This window comes from Ictalurus punctatus, unplaced genomic scaffold (assembly GCF_001660625.3).
Source record: "Ictalurus punctatus breed USDA103 unplaced genomic scaffold, Coco_2.0 Super-Scaffold_100046, whole genome shotgun sequence".
Lineage (NCBI taxonomy): Eukaryota > Metazoa > Chordata > Actinopteri > Siluriformes > Ictaluridae > Ictalurus > Ictalurus punctatus.
In genome coordinates this window covers 3,465,705-3,487,836 of record NW_026521087.1, presented here as the reverse complement: position 1 = coordinate 3,487,836, position 22,132 = coordinate 3,465,705, and the positions used below count along the sequence as shown (strand labels likewise).

The 22,132-nt window shown below is 40.0% G+C and overlaps 2 protein-coding genes and 1 long non-coding RNA gene across 8 annotated transcripts in view; 2 read left to right on the top strand and 1 right to left on the bottom strand.

The window, feature by feature from the left end:
* LOC128630122 (NACHT, LRR and PYD domains-containing protein 12) overlaps window positions 1-22,132 on the top strand; it is a 462,144-nt gene that overhangs the window by 419,214 nt on the left and 20,798 nt on the right. The gene's annotated exons all lie outside the window — the stretch shown is intronic.
* Window positions 372-3,795, top strand: LOC128630197 (uncharacterized). The gene is made up of 2 exons (XR_008394578.1): window positions 372-1,756; window positions 2,054-3,795. It is a non-coding gene; the product is annotated as an uncharacterized LOC128630197 (long non-coding RNA).
* Window positions 4,808-21,138, bottom strand: LOC128630134 (uncharacterized). 6 transcript variants are annotated; one of them, XR_008394415.1, is made up of 8 exons: window positions 20,338-21,138; window positions 15,314-15,482; window positions 11,721-11,840; window positions 11,470-11,568; window positions 11,208-11,336; window positions 9,567-10,254; window positions 6,121-9,472; window positions 4,808-5,877 (listed from the first exon to the last, which is right to left on the bottom strand). XR_008394415.1 is itself a non-coding variant. In XM_053678740.1 (3 exons), exon 2 carries the CDS (start codon window positions 10,229-10,231, stop codon window positions 9,377-9,379), a length of 855 nt encoding a protein of 284 aa, XP_053534715.1. In that variant the 5' UTR covers window positions 10,232-10,254; window positions 11,208-11,449; the 3' UTR covers window positions 4,808-5,877; window positions 6,121-9,376. The 6 variants fall into 6 exon arrangements, 1 of the variants encoding a protein (XP_053534715.1); XR_008394414.1 differs by having other exon boundaries at window positions 6,121-9,464; XR_008394416.1 differs by having other exon boundaries at window positions 6,121-10,254; window positions 20,338-20,494; window positions 20,770-21,137.

The window sequence follows — 22,132 nt, the reverse complement described above, 5'->3', positions numbered from 1 at the left end:
GATTAAGACAATACTCTGATTAATAAACTACCATGTAAACATGTATATGTAGTGCATGTATATACCTATGAAATGCCATATATTCAGATATATTGAGATATTGCTAAATATCACAATATGTAAATATGTGTGTGTACCACATTCAGTGTTTATTTATCTATTTTATTTTTTAATGTGAATGCGAGAATACAGAGCGGGAAGTGCGTGGTGTTACAAGAGCAAAAACTGTGTGAGAGAACTTAATTAAGTGCTGGCGCACTGCGTAGTGATGTGTCGTTCGTGAAGGAATCGTTCATTTTGAACGAATCTTTAATATGATTCGGGAACAGCGAGTTGTCTCAGACAGTGAGCCGTTAATTTTTGAACGCGCATGCGCAGCCACATCCCCATAGGTTCTGTACCGGAAACAGAAATGATTAGTTCACCTCTGGAGTCTTTGGTTCGAGTCGTTCGTTCATCACTTCACAGCCCCACTGCATTCAGAATATGGGACAGTCACGTGATGAACGAATGCCTCGAGCCTGAAGACTTGAGACGTGAACTGATCAAATGTGACGTGACAAAAGAAGAACGACTCGGATCGGGAAGTGAACTAACAGACTGCTAATGCTAAGCAATTAATCAATCATTTCTGTTTCTCATAAGTTGCATTAGCCTATAGTTTATTTTTTATTCCAAATGTGATCAATGTTTGCGTAAGTACTAGAGGTGTTGGGGAATTTAACATGTAACATTTTAACTTTATTCTGCTGAAATGAACGAAATGATGCAAAAAAAGATTCGTTCATTTTGCTGAACGAGATTCAAAGATCCGAGTCAGTAAAATGATCCGAACTTTCTTGTGTTAATATTTGTGATGATGCTCGCACTTTGATCTTAAGCAGTTTGTTTAAGTATGCAGGTCTTTGAACGTATTTTTTTAAATATGTATAATAACCTTTCATTTTCTGATGCTCCTGCTTCCACTGTAATGCTCCCTCATTAGCTTTGCTTACAGTATCAATATGTATATGAACCGCTGGCCATGAAATTTCTCAAGAGTTTTGGTGAGAATCTATTACTCTGGTCCTGATCTTGCTTGTGTACACTGTTTATTACATTTTTGAATGACTTTTCTTTTCTTCATAGAATTACTTTAGGCACTGATAGAACTGTCTTTTTTGTCATATCCAATATGAAAAAATGATTAAACTTGCATTTTTTTTGTTCTTTTACCTAAAGTAACCTGTAACTTTATGGACTTGGCTACATTGTACAGCAGTGCTGTAGTACTTTGGAATGGAACCTTATGACCTTTGACCTGCACTGTGAAAATTCAAATGAGTGTTTTTTTTTTTGTTGCAGTGTTTAACATGTTTCTGTGTCATGTTTGTTTGATGTTCTGTAATGACTGAAGATCAGCGCAGAATTCACCAGACTTGTGTCGATGGACCTGAGCAAGTCCTTTTATGAGGGTCTTGACAAACACGCCTCAAAGCTGCTGTATTTGTACCGCTCGAGGCGCCATGCAGACATCGCAGAAAGGAGTGCCATACTGGAGAGCCTGGATTAAAATGTGAGTAGGTTTATTTCAAGTGTACTTGTTTTGTAAATACTGTGGTCATTTCCTTTCTTGCTATTTCTCTTGTCCTGCATAATTTGAATATAAAACATTTGTACTTTTGAGGCATCAAATCACAGGAAGAGGGTTGCAGTACTGCTGGGGCTGCCACTGTCCATGCGGGAGAATCCATCTCAGTTCTTACAGATCTGTGAGGTAAGTGTCTGTGAGGAAAGTAAGATGTTGGAAGATATTCGGATAATGGAAGTCCACGTATTGATATGGAGTATTGATATCCACGTATTGATGGAGTTTACCTTGTTTTATTTTCATGAGAGATGATGAATTTCAGGATGTTGTACTGTATTTTTTTCCACCTTCTGATATTAATTCATCTTGTGTGATGACTAGTAAAGTTAAGATCGGTTCACTCATGCTGTTCTTAAGTCGCTGCGCTTGTGAGGATGTATGTGTGAAAGCACATTTTAAAGTTTGTCTTTGTTTTTAATACAGCACACAGATTCTGAAGAAGAGTTAATCAAGGGCGTGACTGTTGGAATCAGTACAGTTGTGGATGACATGATGGACCCTATTCCGTGTGACTGTGGTGATGTAGCCCTTGTAATGGAAGAAGTTGTCGTTCTACGCAATCTTGGTGATGTACCAAATGCATTTGTCAACTTGATGGGATTGCTTTATGCACGTAACATAATCTACCCCACAAACTTCAAATACACCTTTGAGGTGATTCAGAGGCTGTTCATGAACATCGGAGCTGATGCCTGCAGTGCACGAGTACATTCACTTAAAAATAATCTGCTCAAGTAGAGATGGTGTTATGCATTTCTTGCAAGAGAGATTTCATGTGGTGTTGTGTTGTGTATGTTACAGTTTCTATACCTAAACAGCATGACTTCAGTTTTGTTGTATATTTTCACCTTTAAACACCGGGCAATTGAAATGTAATGTTGTTAGGCAAAAACAGATTTCTGCTTGCTTTTTCTGTTTATTTTGAGAAATTCATGTAATTTCAAGACACATGCAGCTTTTATGTCAGAGTTTGCTGACTTCCTGTCAGTGTTGAGAATGAAGTTTGACAGAATTCTAATTGTGGGAGATTTTAACATCCATGTGGATGTGGAGTGACTCTGTGGCGGTTAAGGAATTCCTGTCGCTACTTGATTGTTTTAGCTTCACACAGTTTGTAACTGACCCGATTCATAACAAGGGCCATACGCTGGATCTCGTGATTGCAAACGGCTCGTTTGTATCGCAGTTTTCATCTGTTGACATTGGACTGTCTGATCATTCAGCTGTCTTTTTAATCTGGAACTGTATCATCCATGTGAGCCTACCGTCTGAACAGTAACCTTCCGGAAGTGGAAGTCTATTGATCGGACCGTTTTCTCCAATTCGGTTGTTTCCACTTTAAGCGATCTTCATCCCTCACCGCTGGAGGAGAAAGTCCTGCAGTTAAATTCTGCTCTTGCTGCTAATCTTGACTCTTTTGCTCCTCTAAGGTCACGTAAGGTCACATTCTCCCGCTCTGCTCCCTGGTATAATGACAATCTGCGCTCTAGAAAGGCTGCTTGTCGGAAAATGGAGCGCAAACGGCACCTTACTGGACCGAATGTGTACTATCAAGCGTGGAAGGATCTTCTGGGTGATTATCGAGCACTAACGGAGACTGAAAGATCCTCTTACTTCTCTCAGACTATTGTAAAAAATCAAAATAATCCCAGACACTTGTTCCAAACCATAAACAGATTGCTTCAAGTTAATGCTGTTACTACCTTGCCTGTTTCTCAGCAGCTCTGTGATTCTTTTCTTCAGTTTTTTCATTCTAAGAGTGATAATGTTACTAATCTGCTTTATTAATCCCTTACACCCCAAATCGCAGACTGCGCTCCTCACAGTGTAATCTGTTAACTGTTCCACAACTCGCCTAAAATCTACAGGTGACGGGACTTCTTCTGTCTACGCTCCTTCCCTTTGGAACTCTCTTCCTCCTGAACTCAGGAAAGCTCAGACCTTTGACATTTTTAAAGCGCTACTTAAGACATTTTTTTTAAACTTGCATTTGACTGCTGTCTTTTTATTTATTTATTTATTTTTATTATTATTATTTTATAATTATTATTATTAATGTTCGTATTAACTTGAGATTTATTTTTTGTACTGCTTATTTTGTGTACAGCGCTTTGAGAAGCTGCTTTTAAAGGCGCTTTATAAAATAAAGATTATTATTATTATTACTTATTTTTTTACAATTGTAATAGATTTTTGTTTACTCATTGATCTTTCTACAGTATTACATTTTTAACCTTTTACTTAGAATTAAAGAAACACTGGCTATTGTTGCTCTGGATATTTGAACCTGTTCGTCTTGTTCTGTTTAAATGTGTAAATTTATAAGGAAAACAAACAAAGTCTTTCATATGGAAAAATGGGTTGTTATTTATTTGGTTGAACTTGCTAATGTAAGTTAGGAAAATAAGCCACATTAAGTTAAATGAACTCGAATTTTAGTACCGACAGTTTGAAAACATTAAGTTCACCTTACCTTTATAACAGTATTTCACCTGAACTTGGGAAGTCTGCGTTACTTGAAACGAGTAGTTGGGTCAATTATTTAATAGTCAACAAGAGTAAGTTGAAACTACTTATTATTTTAAGTAAAGACATCTTAACTGAGTCAAAGCAAAAAGACAACTCAATAAGTTAAGTTGAGTAAACAATTTTTTTTTTAACAGTGTGCTTCATTGGCTTAAATCCCTATACAGCGAGTTTACACGCCACTGGGCGCCAGGGAAAGTGGTTTTTCTAACAAACTCATATAATCAACTGCGTGACCTGCTCCAGTATGACATTTTGTACATAATATACTTTGCAGGTTTCTGATGTAAAATGATACGAAATAGGATTGTTTACATTAAAATCCATTAGATGATGATAATGTATGATAAAGGGGAAAATGTGAGATTTGAAGTCTAGAAAGTCACTTTTCCTCAAAAGTGCTCTGACAAAGCGTGTTTTCATTCCTCCTGTGTGTGCAGACACACGGGGGCGCTACACTGGCTTAAATCACTATACAGTGAGTTTCACGCCGCTGGGAGCAAGGGAAAATAGTTTTTCTAACAAATTCAGTATCATATGTTTCACATGTTCATGATTTAATATGATTCTTTGACATGTTTCTGACTCAATATTAGATGTTTCACTTGTTTACATAAAACCCACCCCATTTCTCCAAAAGACGTTTTTTTTAATTATTTTTATTTAAGTTATTTTTATTTTTGCTCATGCAGTATAAAAGAACAAAGTAATGGTACTTCAAAAAAAAGTAAATTGTTATTATATCAACAACAAAAAAATATCAAATGTAACAGATGTGCATTGTAAAGGTTTCAGCTCCACTCAGTGAAAATGGAGGGGACATAACAGGTCTTAATACAGATTATAACCCAGATCTAAGTCTAATCAACACTTACATCTAACCACAAAGTTACGTTGATGCTGACGTGAGGAACGGATGCAGGAGTAACAGAAGTGGGTGGGCTTGTCGCAGTGCATGGTCTTCTTATAGGAGATAGCCTCCTCACGGGGGTTGGTCTTATAGGAGATAGCCTCCTCACGGGGGTTGGTCTTATAGGAGATAGCCTCCTCACGGGGGTTGGTCTTCTTATAGGAGATAGTCTCCTCACGGGGGTTGGTCTTATAGGAGATAGTCTCCTCACGGGGGTTGGTCTTATAGGAGATAGCCTCCTCACGGGGGTTGGTCTTCTTATAGGAGACAGCCTCCTCACGGGGGTTGGTCTTCTTATAGGAGATAGTCTCCTCACGGGGGTTGGTCTTCTTATAGGAGATAGCCTCCTCACGGGGGTTGGTCTTATAGGAGATAGTCTCCTCACAGGGGTTGGTCTTCTTATAGGAGATAGCCTCCTCACGGGGGTTGGTCTTATAGGAGATAGCCTCCTCACGGGGGTTGGTCTTATAGGAGATTGCCTCCTCACGGGGGTTGGTCTTCTTATAGGAGATGTTCTTAAAGGGATGAGAATCTCAAAAAGGGGATGGGCTTCTAAAAGGGGGTGTGATTCTCAAAGGGGATGGGCTTATTACAGGAAAGGGTGTGATTCTTAGAGCAGATAGGCCTGGTAAAGGGGACGGGCTTCTCGAAGGACTTCTAAAAGGCACCTCATGCTCATCACCACCATTTTGCTCCTCCTCATGCTGGTCAGGCATGTGGACGTCATCCTCGTAGTCACTCTCCACGGTGCTGTAGTACAGCTCGTCGGCAGCAAATGGCGGATCAGAAGATGTATCCTCCCTCCGTGTTCCTGTATCAAAAGAGATGAAGAGACAGTGAGACACATCTGCACGTCTCGTAAAAGGAACCAGAAAATCCTCCCTCTAAACTGTCCTTTTCACAAAACGTATTTACACAAGTTAATGGTAAATTACTGTCATAACGGTGCATACATCCTCAGTATCTCCGTTATAGCTGCATGTAGAGGTGTTCGATACGGGTGTCACAGTGTCACGACTTCACCGTTAGTCACGGCATATAATCACACACTTACCTCACTGCTCACTTTGGTGAAAAAGTTCATTATGGATTTATATGAAGTCTGTTTGGCCTTAGGAGCAGCCGTAATCTCAGCAGTCTGGAATTGCAGTAGATGAGAGCGCCATCCAGAGGCAGAAAGGATCAGGATCTCTAGTATCTCCATAAATTCGTGTGTGGCTCGGCAGAAGGAGAGAGGGAGAGAAAAGATTATTAGGACTGTGAATTAGCATAATAGAGTCAGGGTAGGCTTGAGTAAACAAATAGGTTTTAAGCCTAGACTTAAACACTGAGACTGTGTCTGAGTCCAGAACACTAATAGGAAGACTGTTCCATAACTGTGGGGCTCTATAAGAGAAAGCTCTTCCCCCTGCTGTAGCCTTCACTATTCGAGGTACCATCAGATAACCTGCATCTTTTGACCTAAGTAGGCGTGGCGGATCACAGAAAACCAAAAGATCGCTTAGATACTGTGGCACGAGACCACTTAGTGCTTTATAGGTTAATAATAGTATTTTATAATCAGTGTGAGATTTCACTGGGAGCCAATGCAGTACTGATAATATCGATGTGATGTGGTCGTATCATCTAGTTCTAGTTAGGACTCTAGCAGCTGCATTCTGGACTAACTGGAGCTTATTTATATTCCTACTGGAACATCCAGACAGTAAGGCATTACAGTAATCTAATCTAGAGGTGACGAATGCATGAACTAGTATTTCCGCATCATGTAGTGACAATATGTTTCTTATTTTAGAAATATTTCTGAGATGAAAGAAGACTATCCTAGTAATATTATCTACATGAGCATCAAATGATAGGCTGGAGTCAATAATCACTCCAAGGTCTTTAACTGCTGCACATGATGAAACAGAAAGACCATCCAGAGTAACCATGTGATCAGAAAGAATACTTCTAGCTACACGTGGGCCTAATAAAAGTATTTCTGTTTTTATCAGAATTAAGTAGAAGGAAGTTAATTAACATCCAATGTCTAATGTCCTTTACACAATCCTCAACTTTACTAAGCTTCTGTCTGTCCTCTGGCTTCGCTGAAACATATAACTGTGTATCATCAGCAGAACAGTGGAAGCTAATTCCATGTTTACGAATAATTTGACCTAGGGGTAGCATATATAAAGTAAAGAGCAGTGGGCCTAAAACAGAACCCTGTGGAACTCCAAAAGTAACCTCAGTACGCATGGAGAAATCACCATTTACATCTACGAACTGATAACGATCGGTCAGATAAGACCTGAGCCAGGAGAGGACTGTTCCCTTAATACCAACAACATTTTCTAATCTATCAAGGAGAATAGTGTGATCTATAGTATCAAAAGCTGCACTAAGGTCGAGTAACACAAGCAGCGAGACACAACCCTGATCGTAGGTCAGTAGAAGGTCATTTACTACTTTAACTAACGCTGTCTCTGTGCTATGATGAGGTCTAAATCCTGACTGATACATTTCATGAATGTTATTCCTATCTAAGTACGAGCATAACTGCTTTGCTACAACCTTTTCTAAAATCTTAGAGATGAAGGGGATATTTGATATTGGTCTATAGCTGGACAGTTGAGACGGGTCAAGATCAGGTTTTTTAATCAAGGGTTTAATAACTGCTAATTTAAGTGATTTAGGTACATAGCCAGTGCTTAGGGAAGAATTGATTATATTTAAAAGTGGTTCAATTACTCCTGGACCAATCTGTTTAAACAAACATGTAGGTACGGGATCTAGTATGCAAGTTGATGAATTGGCTGAAGAGATTAATGTAGCTAGTTCGGTCTCTCTAAGCGGAGCAAAACACTCTAAACATTGATCTGATATTGCTACATTGTCATGTAATGGGTTTGTTACAGTACTGTCCGGTTTTAATTTAATGGCCTGTATTTCACGTCTAATATTTTCAACCTTATCAATGAAAAATTTGATGAAATCTTCACTGCTATGTAATGATTGAGTGTTTCTCTCTGTAGTGGTTTTATTCCTAGTTAATTTTGCTACTGTGTCTAGAATTGTTTTTGTTGTCTCCTATTAAGGTGGAGAAATAGATTTTTCTAGCATCGCCAAGAGATTTCCTATATTTCAGTAGGCTCTCCTTCCATGCTGTTTGAAATATCACCAGTTTGGTTTGACGCCATTTACGTTCTAATTGTCGAGTTGTCTGTTTTAAGGTTCGCGTTTGATCATTATACCAGGGTGCTAATTTTTTTTCTCTAATTATTTTCCTTTTGAGTGGAGCCACTCTATCTAGCGTGTAGCGGAGTGTTGACTCCGAGCTTTCAGTCGCCTGATCGAGTTCTATGTGATCTGATGGTGATCCAAATCTAATTGATGTTTCTGTGAGGTTATTTATGAAGCTCGGTGCAGTAGCTGATGTGTAGGTACGTTTTATGCGGTAGCGAGGCGAGGTGGAAATATTATGATCAATACGTATTATGAACAAGATAAGATAATGGTCTGAGACAACTTCAGACTGCGGAAAAATGATAATATTTTCTATACTTAGTCCGTATGTTAGTATGAGGTCAAGAGTGTGACCACCATTATGAGTAGGCCCGATTACGTTCTGATTAATCCCTACTGAATCTAAGATGGACACAACCGCTGTCCTCAGAGGGTCTTCTGGATATCAAAGTGAATATTAAAATCACAGACGATTAATGCTTTATCTACAGACACAACCAGGTTTGAGACAAAGTCTGCAAATTCACTAAGAAATTCAGTATATGGCCCTGGGGGTCTGTAAATAATAATTAGAGGAATTGACTTATTTTTTGTGGCTACATAAGTTATACTGGTATAAAGAATTTCAAAAGAATTAAATTTATGCTTAGGTTTTTACTATGGATGAGACCAACACCTCCTCCTCTACCAGTTGAACGAGGCTGATGTACATAACTGTATCCAGGAGGACTGGCGTCATTTAATGCTATGTACTCGTTTGGTTTAATCCAAGTTTCTGTTAAACACATTAAATTACATTCCTGATCAGTAATGATGTCGTTAACAATAAGAGCCTTAGACGCAAGAGATCTAATGTTTAATAGTCCTAGCCTCAGATCAAAAGTGCTGGCTGTGCATTCAATATGATTTAGTTTTATGTTAATTAGGTTACGAAGATAGACTTTCCGAGATTTTCTATATATTTGTATAGCTCGGGGAACAGACACAGTCTCTATAGTATGTATTACCTTTGCCGGATTTTTAGTTGAACATTGATTTTACTGAATGTTGTTATTATTGGAAGACGTACTTACGGTAGGCAGTCACTTGGAGTGTAGCGCCTTGGAAATGTTGTCTGAAAGCAGTTCCGCTCCAAGGCTGCTGGGGTGCAGGCCATCAGGACGAAACAACCTAGGACGCTCCCAGAACAGATTCCAGTTATTGACAAACACCAGATTCTGCTCATTACACCAAGAGACTAACCAATCATTTAATGCTAGAAGTCTACTGAACTTTTCTGCTCCACGTCTGTATGTGGGAAGAGGTCCAGAGACGATGATCTTCGCGGTGGGTGATCTGCCTCGTACCGTCTCGATCAGGCTGGAGAAGTCCCTCTTCAGAACCTCCATCTGCCGCAGCCTGGTGTCGTTCGTCCCCGCGTGCAGCACAACCGCTCCAGTGCGCTCGTCCTTCTTCAGGATCCCGGATACCTGCGCAGCGACATGAAGGACACAAGCACCAGAAAAACAGTGTGTGCGCACCTTACCTTTAGATGAGGCTACACGGACGTTCCGCACAATGGAGTCCCCGACGATCACAGCGTTGGGTCTGGTCTGGCGGAGAGGGGCGAAGCGGTTCCTGGTTGGAATCTCGAACACCGGAGGTGGAGAGGGTCCAGCCCGCGCCTTCCGCCGCTGGTTCACCCAAGGCCCGAGGTGTGTTGGCGCCGGCGTGACGGAGACCACGGCTGGGAAAGTCCTAGGTGCACGGTCCCTGCACAGAGAAACACACGGCGTAGAGGGGCTGGGAGTGGAAATACCACGCTGTGTGCTTACCTTGGATATGTGGGCAGAGGCACAAGATGTTTCCAGCGCAGTTTGTTGCTCCAGCAGCTGGGCCTGCTTGTCGAGTAGGCCGCGGATCTGCTTCTCCACATTTTCCAGTTCCAGCCGCACCATGTGAAGCTCGAGCGAGTCCTCATCTGCACCCAAAACCAGAGAGACAGCAGACATATATATATATTTTTTTAAACAGAACAGCGGTAAGTGAGAAATGTGAAACATAAACAAGGCTAGCGGTAGGTGATGCTAGCGGGCTACGGGCTACAAGCTAGTCGCGGATGTTTTGTAAAAAAAAAAAAAAAAAAGAAAAACATAATACAGATCAAATTTTCGACAGCGCAACGTTACAATTGTTTTATCTAAAGTAGTGTCAGTTATATTTGTATAACGTAAGGTAAATAATTTTAAAGTATAGAGATTAGAAGAAATTAATGTAATAGCGTTAGCTCGAAGGGTGCTGCTTCCTCAGTGACACTTCAAGTTCAAAATAACAGTAGGAGCAATGCCGCAGCGGGCAAGTGATGTAATCGCTGTGTGGCCGAACACCATGTAACACCGGGAAGACCGACTAACGCATCAAGCCAATTTTGGGGACTGATGCACCTGCAATTACAACACCCACTATTTAGCCGAACTGGAGCTCTGTCAGTTGCCTGTTAATTCTGAAAACTCATTAAGGGATACTTTTCAGACCATTTTTATAGTGGCTGCATGCTGTTAGCTGGCACAACGATTCACCCATACACAATAGCTGTGTTTGTCAAGATGCTTTTTCATGTACTGTTAGTTATTTTGTCCACTTCCTGCACGTCGAATACTTCCTTCTTATTTGAAGGCTTCCATATATAGATTTAAATTTACAACCACATATAGAACTTTGACCTTCAAGAAATCCCTACTCGGAGCCAATCATTTCCATACACCTCAAAGACATGACAAAGACAAAAGTCCTGTGATCTTCAGACAGATCTTGTTGGTTTTAGTTTGTGCAGGAATAATATGTGCATTTGCTGCTATGGTCGCACTACCAGAACTCCTGTAGAGTGTGCACATATTGTAATATACTAGTACTGGTGAGTGTGTTAGTACTCACATCACTGGCACACCACTCTTGCATCACTGAGATAATGTGTGTGAGCTTCATCTGCAATGTGAAGGCTGTCACCCACAATGGTTCCATCTCTATGTCTTGGTCCACGTCGCGTACTACTGGGTCCATACCCTGCAGAAATCACAAATCCCCAAACACACATTATACTACTGATATTAAACAACATGGCTATATTGCACCCCACATGATCATTACATCTATAACTGCAAGTTAACATGGCTTATACAAACACATGTAAACACACTGCATGGACTTGAGCGGCTCCAAGAAAGCATCAAGTCCTTCCAGAAACTTCTCCCTGAGCTTGTCGGTCCACTCTGTTGAACGGCTAATCAGGACATATCTGAGTTTAAAAAAAAAAGTTTAATGAGAATGATTAGCTATTAATTATCATTAATAATGATATTCTCTGACAGACAGTGTAACACATTCTGCTTTTTTCCAGCCGTACTTGAGGTCTTCTATAAGACTCTGGACCCTGCGGAATTTAAAGACCTTTTGTGCACTGTAGAGTTCAAACTGAAATTGTCCCTTCTGGTCTCGATGTCTCAGGTGATCATCGAATGTGCGGACGATCGTGGTCATCAGGCTCTCCTCTGTGATCAGCATCCGTGCCTGTAATGAGGATAAGACCACAAATCGGTACTTCTAATAGTGATAAAGTTAACATTTTGTTACAATTCCAATAAATAGTCAAATGAAGTGCACTTCGTTCAACCCTACTTTAATAATAAATGTTTTCCCCAAATAGGGAAAACGACCTTGCTGCTAGAACTTTAATCATTCTATTAAGCTGTATATTCACTATACAACTAGGGGGGGGGGGGGGGGGGGAGAGAACAGTTAAAGTGTGAACATTCAGCATTGAGTGAATCTAAGAAGACTGTTTCTCCCAACACGTACATGATACCAAAGCCACTACACACCAGATACAGTGGTGCTTGCAATGTCAAAGTTTTCTATATTTCTACATAAATATGACCTAACACATCAGATTTTCACACAAGTCCTAAAAGTAGACAAGAACCCAATTAAACAAACCAGACTGAAATATTATACTTGGTCAATTATTCATTGAGGAAAATGACGCAATATTACAAATCTGTGAGTGGCACAAATATTGTACTTCTAACCATAGAGTAAGAACATCGAAGATTAGCAGTTAATTTGCCTGAATCTCAAGAGAAAGTGGGTCATGCAGCAAGAAAACAACCTTAAACACACTTTTCTTCTTTAACCATTTTTGGTAGAATGAATTAAGTGAATGTTTTGGAATGTTCAAGTCAAAGTCCTGACCTTAATCCACTAGAAATGTTGTGGAAGGACCTGAAGGAAGCAGTTCATGTGAGGAAACCCACCAGCATCCCAGAGTTGAAGCTAAAATTCCTCCAAGCCGATGTGCAGGACTGATCAACAGTTACCGGAACTGTTTAGTTGCAGTTATTGCTGCACAAGGGGGTCACACCATATCCTGAAAGCAAGGGTTCACATACTTTTGCCACTCACAGATATGTAATATTGGTTCACTTCCCTCAATATATAAATGATGAAGTATTATATTTTTGTCTCATTAGTTTAATTGGGTTCTCTTTATCTACAACCCCAATTCCAAAAAGGCTGGGACAATATGGAAAATGCAAAAAAAACAAAACATCAAACCCCAAAAGCAAAGAGACATTTGAAAATTCAATTCACCCTGTACTATATTGAAAACACATTATTTGATGTTGTACTTTGATGTTGAATATTTAAAAAATAAATTTCATTCACACTCATTTCAAATCTGATGACTGCAACAAACTCCTAAAAAGTTGTTTAACACTGTGTAACATCACCATTTCTTTTATTAACAAGCGGGATTTTCTACCATTCATCCGTTATAGATTTATTCAGCTGCGCAACTATACAGTGCCTTGGTTGCACTCTTTTGTGCTTCATAATGCACCACACTTTCTCAATCAGAAACAGGTCAGGACACGAAGGCACGGTGAAAATTTGCGCTGACAGGTAATGGAGAACTCCCTGTCATGGTCATCCTTCATGTAGGGCTGGACGATATGGCCAAAATGTATATCACAATATATTGCTTAATTTCGGTCGATACGATATAACTCCGATATCAATATGAACAATATAAATCCTCAGAAAAACTGCCAAGGACGCCCACAATAGATGTCTGTACCTTCAAACTTCTGTAAAATGAATGCCAAGTCTATGAAACCTCCTCCTATAAAACTATATAATAATTTAGAAATTTAAAAAAATTATTTTGAATTTAACCTTCATACAAACAAGAAATGTGAAATCACTGTCAAATAAACAAAACTCTCACCTTTGTCAATATTAATATCTTTAACTTATTACTATTTTATTCTTATAGATTGAAATAAAAGTGCTTCAGCCAGGATAAAAAAATTATGAAAAATGCTCAGAGTTGCTGAAGAAAACAGAAAAAGTGTGAGCAATAACAAGAACACATGTTGCTGGGGCAGGGACATTGTTGGGGGTTGATGACACCCAATGACAGGCTCTAGAGGTTTCTAGCAAGAAATACAAGCTGGTCTACATTATCTGGCTTCAAAGATGCCCTTTTACATGTGACAATGTTGCCACCTGTACTAAAAACCCTCTCAGAGGGGGAGCTTGTGGCTTGAATACACAAGTAATGTTTTGCCAGTTGTCCTACTCTGGGGAAGTTCTTATGAGAGACACTAACAAACAAACTGACAGAGGCTCTACACTTAAGAGAAGGAACTAAAGAATGAAGTAACACGTGAGTTGCAGACAGTTTTAGTTACTGCGTAGCAGGAGCTCGGGTACATGCTTTAAGTAGTGAATTATTATTTACAAAAACTGTTTTCAGAATTGTAATGCTGTTCTCTCCAGGGAAGGGGTCACAATGTTAACTGATGTCTGCCCCAGAGACAATAACAGCACCGAGACTCTTCCCATAATGTCTAACCTGAAATCTTCCTGTAATGCTGCAGACCGAGGGGTCCTGGTCCATGCCACCATGGAGGACATTTTAAGCTCATTGTAAAACACTGATTTTGAGTTTCTTGAAGCATTTGTGTGTTCATTTGGAAGTATGCTTGGCTCTTTATCTTGTTGAAAGCCAAGTCTGAACCTCCTAGCAAAGGCAAGCTAAAGGTTCTGGGCTAAAATGAAATTGCTCCACCTTCCCCCTCTCTCTCTCTGCTTCAGCGGTTCAACCCCAGATACCAGGCAAAAATTACTTCATGTATACAGAGATCCCCAAACTATACACCGAAACCAGACCTCATTTCAGAACATCTCGAAGAAAAAACATTTTATGCCTACATATTTATTATATATCTATTTTGTAATTGCTTTTTTTATATTATGTGACTGTTGCCACTATTGTTTTTTTATAATGCTCGTGTTTAAATAAAGGAGTTAAAAGTATTATTTATTTATACACAAAGTAGTATTGAGTATCGTGTATTTTTGCTGGTATCGACTACTAGATTTTTGGTATCGTGACATCCCTAGATTGGACATTCTACGTTTGAGTTATAACAACTTCCTTTTTCATGGTGAAACTTCTAAATTTGTGAGAGCGCCACGCCCACGGCGAGCAGCAAAAATTCAAAAGCTTCGGAATTTAGCATCGTCAATGCCTGCAGCTGAGACTGACTGAACGTGATGCCGATCTGATGAAAGCTCCAGGAGGAGTACAAGTACAAGGCCTGGAAATGGCAAAAAAGGAGGAAAAAATTAAGAGAAAAATCAGAATGCTGACTTCCTATTGAGTTTAGGGTATGGGTTCAAGAGACCAGGGAGTCAGCCATTTTAAGTGTTGTCTCAATTGCAAAATCCTTCCAGTGCACTGGAACGTTCGCTCCCTAAAAAATCCCCACAACGCACCACAAAAACCAGGGAGCATTGATACTCACTATGTTCCCTTAGTGGAAATGACCTCATGTCTCTCAGCTAATGTCTCTCTCTAGTGTCACTGGTACTGACCTGTGACCTGGTACTGACCTGGTACTGGCAAACAGTCCCTTATGTATGGAGACTTTTGGAAAACCCTGTAGTTATGTCCTTTATTTGATGAAAAAACATACCTCCAGTAGGCCTAGTTCATGGCGTTGCGTTTCTCTGGTCGGTGCAGCTCTACAGGAGTGATGTGATTGGCTGGGTGGGTGACTGACAGGGTGGTGAAGGGTGGAGTGGGGCCTCCTGAAGTCGACATGGCTCGAACAGTGTTCAGAGTAGGAAACCACAGGCTCCTGTCTGATAAACACCAGTCAACAGGTTAATATGATGACTATTTACGGAGATGAATAAAGGACACAAGACTATGGCCCCATACACAGTGATGGACAATTTACAGACAGAAAAGTGACTGAAACCTTTGTTTGGTGCTACAATGCATAAATCATCTTAGTCCTAGTGGGTTTATGTTAGGAGACATTAATGGAGCATTTCTGAAAGGAATCTCCAGTGTCAACACTGTAAAAGTCAGGGGTAAAGCTACAAGTTTTCAGATACAGCCAAAACATCAGCACAGAGGACATTTCTGTGGCCCTATCGGTAACATGACAAGCAGCATTTTTGCTTTGTTTTATATATATATAAAAAAAAGTTTTGTTTTTTTAAATAAAATAAATAAATAAAAATAAATAAATAAACACACCACACAATAGGTGAGGGAAGAACAGCTGTTACAACATGCTAACACAAGTGAGAGCGGGAATGTGTTTTCATTCTACAACATTAAATGCAACTATACACCGATCAGCTACAACAGTAAAACCACTGACAGGTGAAGTGAACAACACTGATTATCTCATTACAACAGCACCAGTGAAGGGGTGGGGTATACCAGGCACCAAGCGAACGGTTAGGGAAAAATGGGCAAGTGTAAGGATCTGAGCAACTTTGAAAAGGGCCAAACTGTGACGTCTAGATAACTGGGTCTGAGCATTGCCAAAACGGCAGGTCTTGTACCTACCAAAAGTGGCCCATGGAAGGACAACTGGTGAACTGGTGACAGGGTCAAGGGCACCCAAGGCTCACTTATGCGAGTGGGGAGCAAAAGCTAGCAGAGGCAGTGTGATGTTCTGGGCAATGTTCTGCTGGGAAACCTCGGGTCCTGGCTTTTGTGTGGATGTTAATATACTTTGACATGTACCACTTACCCAACACTGTTGCAGACCACGTACACCTCTTCATGGCAACAAAATTCCCTAATGGCAGTGGTCTCCTTCAGTGGAATAATGTTCCCAGACACACTACAAAAAATGGTTCAGGAATGGTTTGAGGAACATGACAGAGTTCAAGGTGTTGACTGCCACCAAATTCCCCAGATCATTTGAGCATCTGTTGAGCATCTGTGGGATGTTCTGGACAAACAAGTCTGATCCACGGAGGCCCACCTTGCATCTTACAGGACTTAAAGGAACTATGTTCTTGGTGCCCGAAACCACAGCACACCTTCAGAGGTCTTGCGGCATCCATGCCTCGACGAGTAAGAGCTGTTTTAGCGGCACAAGGAGGACCTGCACATTAGTCAGGTGGTTTTAATGTTATGGCTGATTTTTATTTATTTATTTTTTTTAACAGATTGTTAGTGCTGCCAAGTTGCTGTGGTGCAAGTGGAATAAAACACTTTGGGATGTGCTGTTAACTCCACGTTGAGCTGAAGAACATGCCACCCCATCAGTAAATATATTTTCCTAGAACAACTCTGTGGTGTTTTATTCATTTGATGATTTTGTGGTCAGTAAACCATTTGTGTGTTGATTTTGATGATGATTTGGATCATTGTCCTGCTGGAAGATCCAACCACAGCCCATTTTAATCTTTCTGGCAGAGGCGGTCAGGTTTTCATTTAATATCTGTTGATATTTGATAGAGTCCATGATGCCAGGAAGTGATGGACTTTTATCAGATTGACCACACGGCATCACTCTTATGCCAGTTGACTTTTTCAGATGAAGCTCTTCCATAACATTCCAGAGCGTATTTTACCACCTTAACATCACCTCTAATTAAAACTGTGAGATCATCGGCATATGCAGATAATTTGGTGGGTTGTTGATAGTTTAGAGTGTCGATTTGTAGACCTGTTAATTCTTTCCTAAGCTCATATAGCAGGGGTTAAATAATTATGCCGTAAAGTTGGCCCGACAGGGGGCAGCCCTGCCTGATACCCCTCTGAGCCTTCACAGCAGTACTTAAGCTACTGGCCACTTTTATCATAAATGTAGCTCCAGAGTATAATAACCTCATCATTGAGATAAAATTTTCGTCAAAACCAAAAGCCTTTAGGATGTTAAAAAGAAAAACATGTTCGACCCGGTCAAAAGCTTTCTCCTGATCTAATGGTAAAAACCCCATTTCAATCTTGTTGTCATACGCATGGTCATACAAGTCCCTTACTAGATGCAGATTCTCTGTAATAGATCTGTCTTTTATACAGTATGATTGGTCTTTGTGTATGATTGTGTGCAGTACATCATTTGCTCTGTTTACCAAACATTTTGAAAAGATTTTGTCTCAGAACCGCGCTCTGTCCTCCCCACGCACGCACTCCCAGAGAGAGAGAGAGAGAGAGAGAGAGAGAGAGAGAGAGAGGCACAGATCAATAGAGACAGAAAGGCAGTCAGACAGAAAGAAAGTGAGAGAGAATGACAGACAGAAAGTGAGAGACCAAGATAGAGATGACAGTGAGACACACACACAGAGAGTGAGACAGAGACCGATCAAGAGAGAGATGGAAAGACAATCAGTCAGACAGAAAGAGATAAAGAAATAGAGAGAGACTTGTTTCTCTCAGGCTCTCACAGTGACTCAGGCCTCAGCTGGTGCTGTCCTTGGTGCTGAAATCAGCCTGCAGTTCACTGAATCTTCATTACAGCATAAACATGATACACCATGTAACTAAAAGTATATGGACGCCTGACCATAACACCCACATGTGCTTCTTCCCTGAACTGTTGCCACACAGCTGAAATCACACAGCTGTATAGAACATCTCTGTACGCTGTAGCGTTACAATTTCCCTTCACTGCAACTAATAGACCCAAACCGGTTCCAGCATCACAACGCCCCTGTACACAAACCCGGCTCCATGAAGACACAGTGTGTTACGGTTGATGCAGAAGAACTTTACTGGCCAGAAGAGTGGACTCTATTGTAACAGTAAAGGGGAAATACATCTGGAATGGGATGTTCAACAAGCGTATACTGTACGGGTGTGATGGTCAGGTGTCCACAAACTTTTGGCCATAGTGTGTTCTTGAAGAAAAAAAAAGGAAGCTGGGTTCCAATGTTCAGACTTGATGACAATTTTAATAGAGCTGTGATGGTTTAGCCCGAGACGGGACTGAGAACACTCAATCCACACTCGCACAGAAAGTGATAGGGGGCAAAAAATAATAATAATAATAATTTTTTTAATAAAAATAAAATAAAAAGACACTTCCAGCAGGGTTTACTGACTGTTTGGTAAACAGCTCCCCAATGCAATACGTTATAATAATGCAGATACAATGTGGGCCTCAGAAATCATAAACTATTATGGAAATGGTCACTTAAAGCGTTCCCGTATTATGTACACACGCATAACAATAACAGGTGGTCATGGTAACGCACACACAACCCCATCCTTGATTATCAGCTACTATAGGAACAATAACATGTAAGAACAAGTGCATTAATATACGAGGGTGAATCAAAAAAATGAAAACCTTATAAAAACACATTTGTTTTTCTTGACAAACTTCTCAGCACTATAACTCTATAACTCTGACTTTCCACCAGATCTCTTTCCTTTAGCACATATAAACACTTTGTACTCGATCAGCCTGACTCCCCTGGAGGTGTCCATCATGGAACATCCTGCCAGACCTGAACGTCAGCACGTCTCGGAGCCACTGACGGGAGAAAAGGAAAGACACATGACGGTGTGGAGAGAAGACGAAACGCTGAGTGACTCAGAGAGAGCCTCATCGATCCACTGATCACGTCATACCACTTATTATTATTATTACTGATGTGCCGAAGCTCGGTTTCCATTTTTAATCCCTTATAAGATTAGAGGTATAATCTTCTTATAATCACGTATACGATCTGATCATAATATACATCATGCATGTTATTGTTTTACACATACACTCACCCCTTCGTTGCCAGAGATCTAATTAAAGACTGAGATTGAACATGTCCCTCCTTCTGATAGTGTAAAATTACGTTACAGATTTGGAATTGCATTCTCGCTGTGATGTCTCTCACTCTTTACTGGTAGGAAGAGAGAGAGAGCGAGAGAGAGAGAGAGAGAGAGAGAGTGAGAGAGAGAGAGAGAGCGAGAGTGTGAAAGAGTGTGTCAGAGAGCGAGCGAGTCAGAGATAGAGAGAGCAAATTTAATATTATTACTATTAATAATTTAAAAAAACGGAGCAGATCCAATAGGGCTTCGCAGCAGCAGTGCTTTACCTCAAAGTGATTTGTAACACACACAGTGGAAATGGTGTAGCAAAAGTCATGCAACCATTGTGGGGGGAAAAAGCGGGGGGGGGGGGGGGGGGGGTCTGATACTTTGTACCTGATGCATCATCTTTTATAATTGTGATTAATGGTCCATTAGAGAAGAAAAAATCCATTCCATTCTTTGATTACTTATTTGGCATACAGTGAATATTCATACTTTAAGGCCATGTGGAACAATTTCCAAAATGCATTTAAATGGGGTAAATTGTGTACATTGAACCGAGAGTACTAGACATGTTTGCTAAAAGCAACACAAAGGCTTTATTCACACTGCAGGAATTTTATATTGTGTGTTTAGATTTTTTCTTTTAGACAGACTGTTCAACTGCAAATTTGTTCTGGTGAATGACAGGCATTTAAAATCTTTCTGCAGAACTCTGTTGAAGATTCTGTACATCAGAGTTTCATCTGAACTTCAACAAAACATTTCACATGTATAGAGTTTTGTCTACGTTCATCAAGTAATCACATTTATAAGTTTATTTATTAATCACGACAGCTCTACTGTGCACGTCTATTACACAACTATCAGTGCTGTTCTGCTGGATATCGGCTCATTTCTGGAGCAGAACAAACTAAAGTCCATTAGACTTACCTCTTGATCAATGCGGGTCATCACATGTTGGATTTCGGGTATTTCACTGCCTCTCGGTGTTGTACAACTGCAGGAGCCGTGGGAGGTGCTGATCAAGCCCTTCAAACAATGCCTTCTTTAAGTCAGGTGACACAAGCCTGCACAACTCAAACACAACCTGTTGAAGAGAACCAAATTTAAAATAGTTAAGAGACAAATCTCCACCATTCTGAAGGCATAAAGTACGTATTCATGTGTAAGCAAACATTTGTTTTATCTATGGAAAATAAATGAACATTAGAAGAGATTTACTTGTCTCTGACTGAACAAAGCAGGCCATATTAAACTGGGTTAAATATTCAAATCCACACAGTTCACCAGTCCAATAGAATCTGTACAACACATTAGCAATACTTCTGCTCTGTTTAGACCCAGAAAATATAAAATACTTACTTTAGTATGAAATTTCTGTCGAGTGTCTACCATGGGGTCGGGATTTACGGTCTGTGAACACGTGCTGATTACACGTGCAGGAAAAGCAACCCACACGTGCAACCCTGACCGAGTGAGAACGACTCAAACGATTCAAGAAGAGGATTCTGAATCGGTTCATTTAAAGAATCATTACCAAAGCCGCTTATCCTACTTCGATGGTTTGAATGAATGAACTGAATCAGTTGAACCGACTCTTCATCGCTCAGTAAGCCAACGCCGACGAGAATTTCAGGATTATTTTAAAACATTTTTATATTTTTTGAGAGAAGTTTAACGGCTTGAGAAGTGACTCAAGCAGCCTTTTTATTCACAAATCTCACACACACAAACAAGAACACGATACTCACTAAATATATATAAATAAATAAATAAATAGATAATTCAAATAATTCTCCTTCCAGTTGCCTTTAAAACCCACAAGGAGTAAAGAATATAAAATAAGCAAACAAGTTTCAACCAGTACGTACACAGTCTTTTAAAAGTTGATGAAATCTCACTTTTTCTTCTAAAACCACACATAATGCCCCTTCCAGACACCAGATATTCTCAAATGGTACAAGGTCTTTCATCTCTTGGTAAAACTTAAAATCGATTAATATCCTAGATTTGAACAGAATCACAAAAACCACTAAAACGCTGTCCCCTGAATTTGACTCAATTCTGTTTCTCCTGCTGACATATATGGCCATCTTTGCCTGCCCTATGATAAAATTTATCAACTGACACTTAAACCTTTTTTTTTTTTTTGAGAGTATTTAAAACCAAATATAAAGGTTTCGATTGTAAAACTCTCATTAAAATGGCCAAGCAGTCTCTGTAAAACAGTAAAAAGAGGCTTCAATCTTACACAGTGCATAAACATGTGAAACACAGATTCTCTCACAGCACAGAAAGGACATTCGTAACTCACATCAGGGTTTAAAACACAGATAAAAGAATTAACAGCCACTGCACCATGTAAAATCCTCCACTGTAAATCCCCACACTTTTTTGTTAATGGTGACTTGTACAAAGCTCTCCATTGTGGCTTTACATGTTCCTTTATTTGTAGAACAGAACTCCAAGGTGTGTCGACTCTTTTGTCCAGAAACTTTTTATTTAGAGATAGTACACACATTTTGTACAGTTCTTTCCCAGATGGTACCTTGGGACCAACAAAACTTAGTTTTTCAGATTTAAGAAACACACCTGAGCACTCATGTACATTCGCCGAGACTCTAAAATCCGGTAAAGGATCTTGGTCATTGGGACTACTTAACCTTCCGGAATATTCCTCCAGGATTTTCAAGACCTCTTCAGTCAACAGGGACCTCCATTCCAC

Excerpts from the sequence above, each read along its gene's own strand:
- LOC128630134 (XM_053678740.1), bottom strand. The coding sequence starts at position 10,231 with ATGGTGCGGCTGGAACTGGAAAATGTGGAGAAGCAGATCCGCGGCCTA.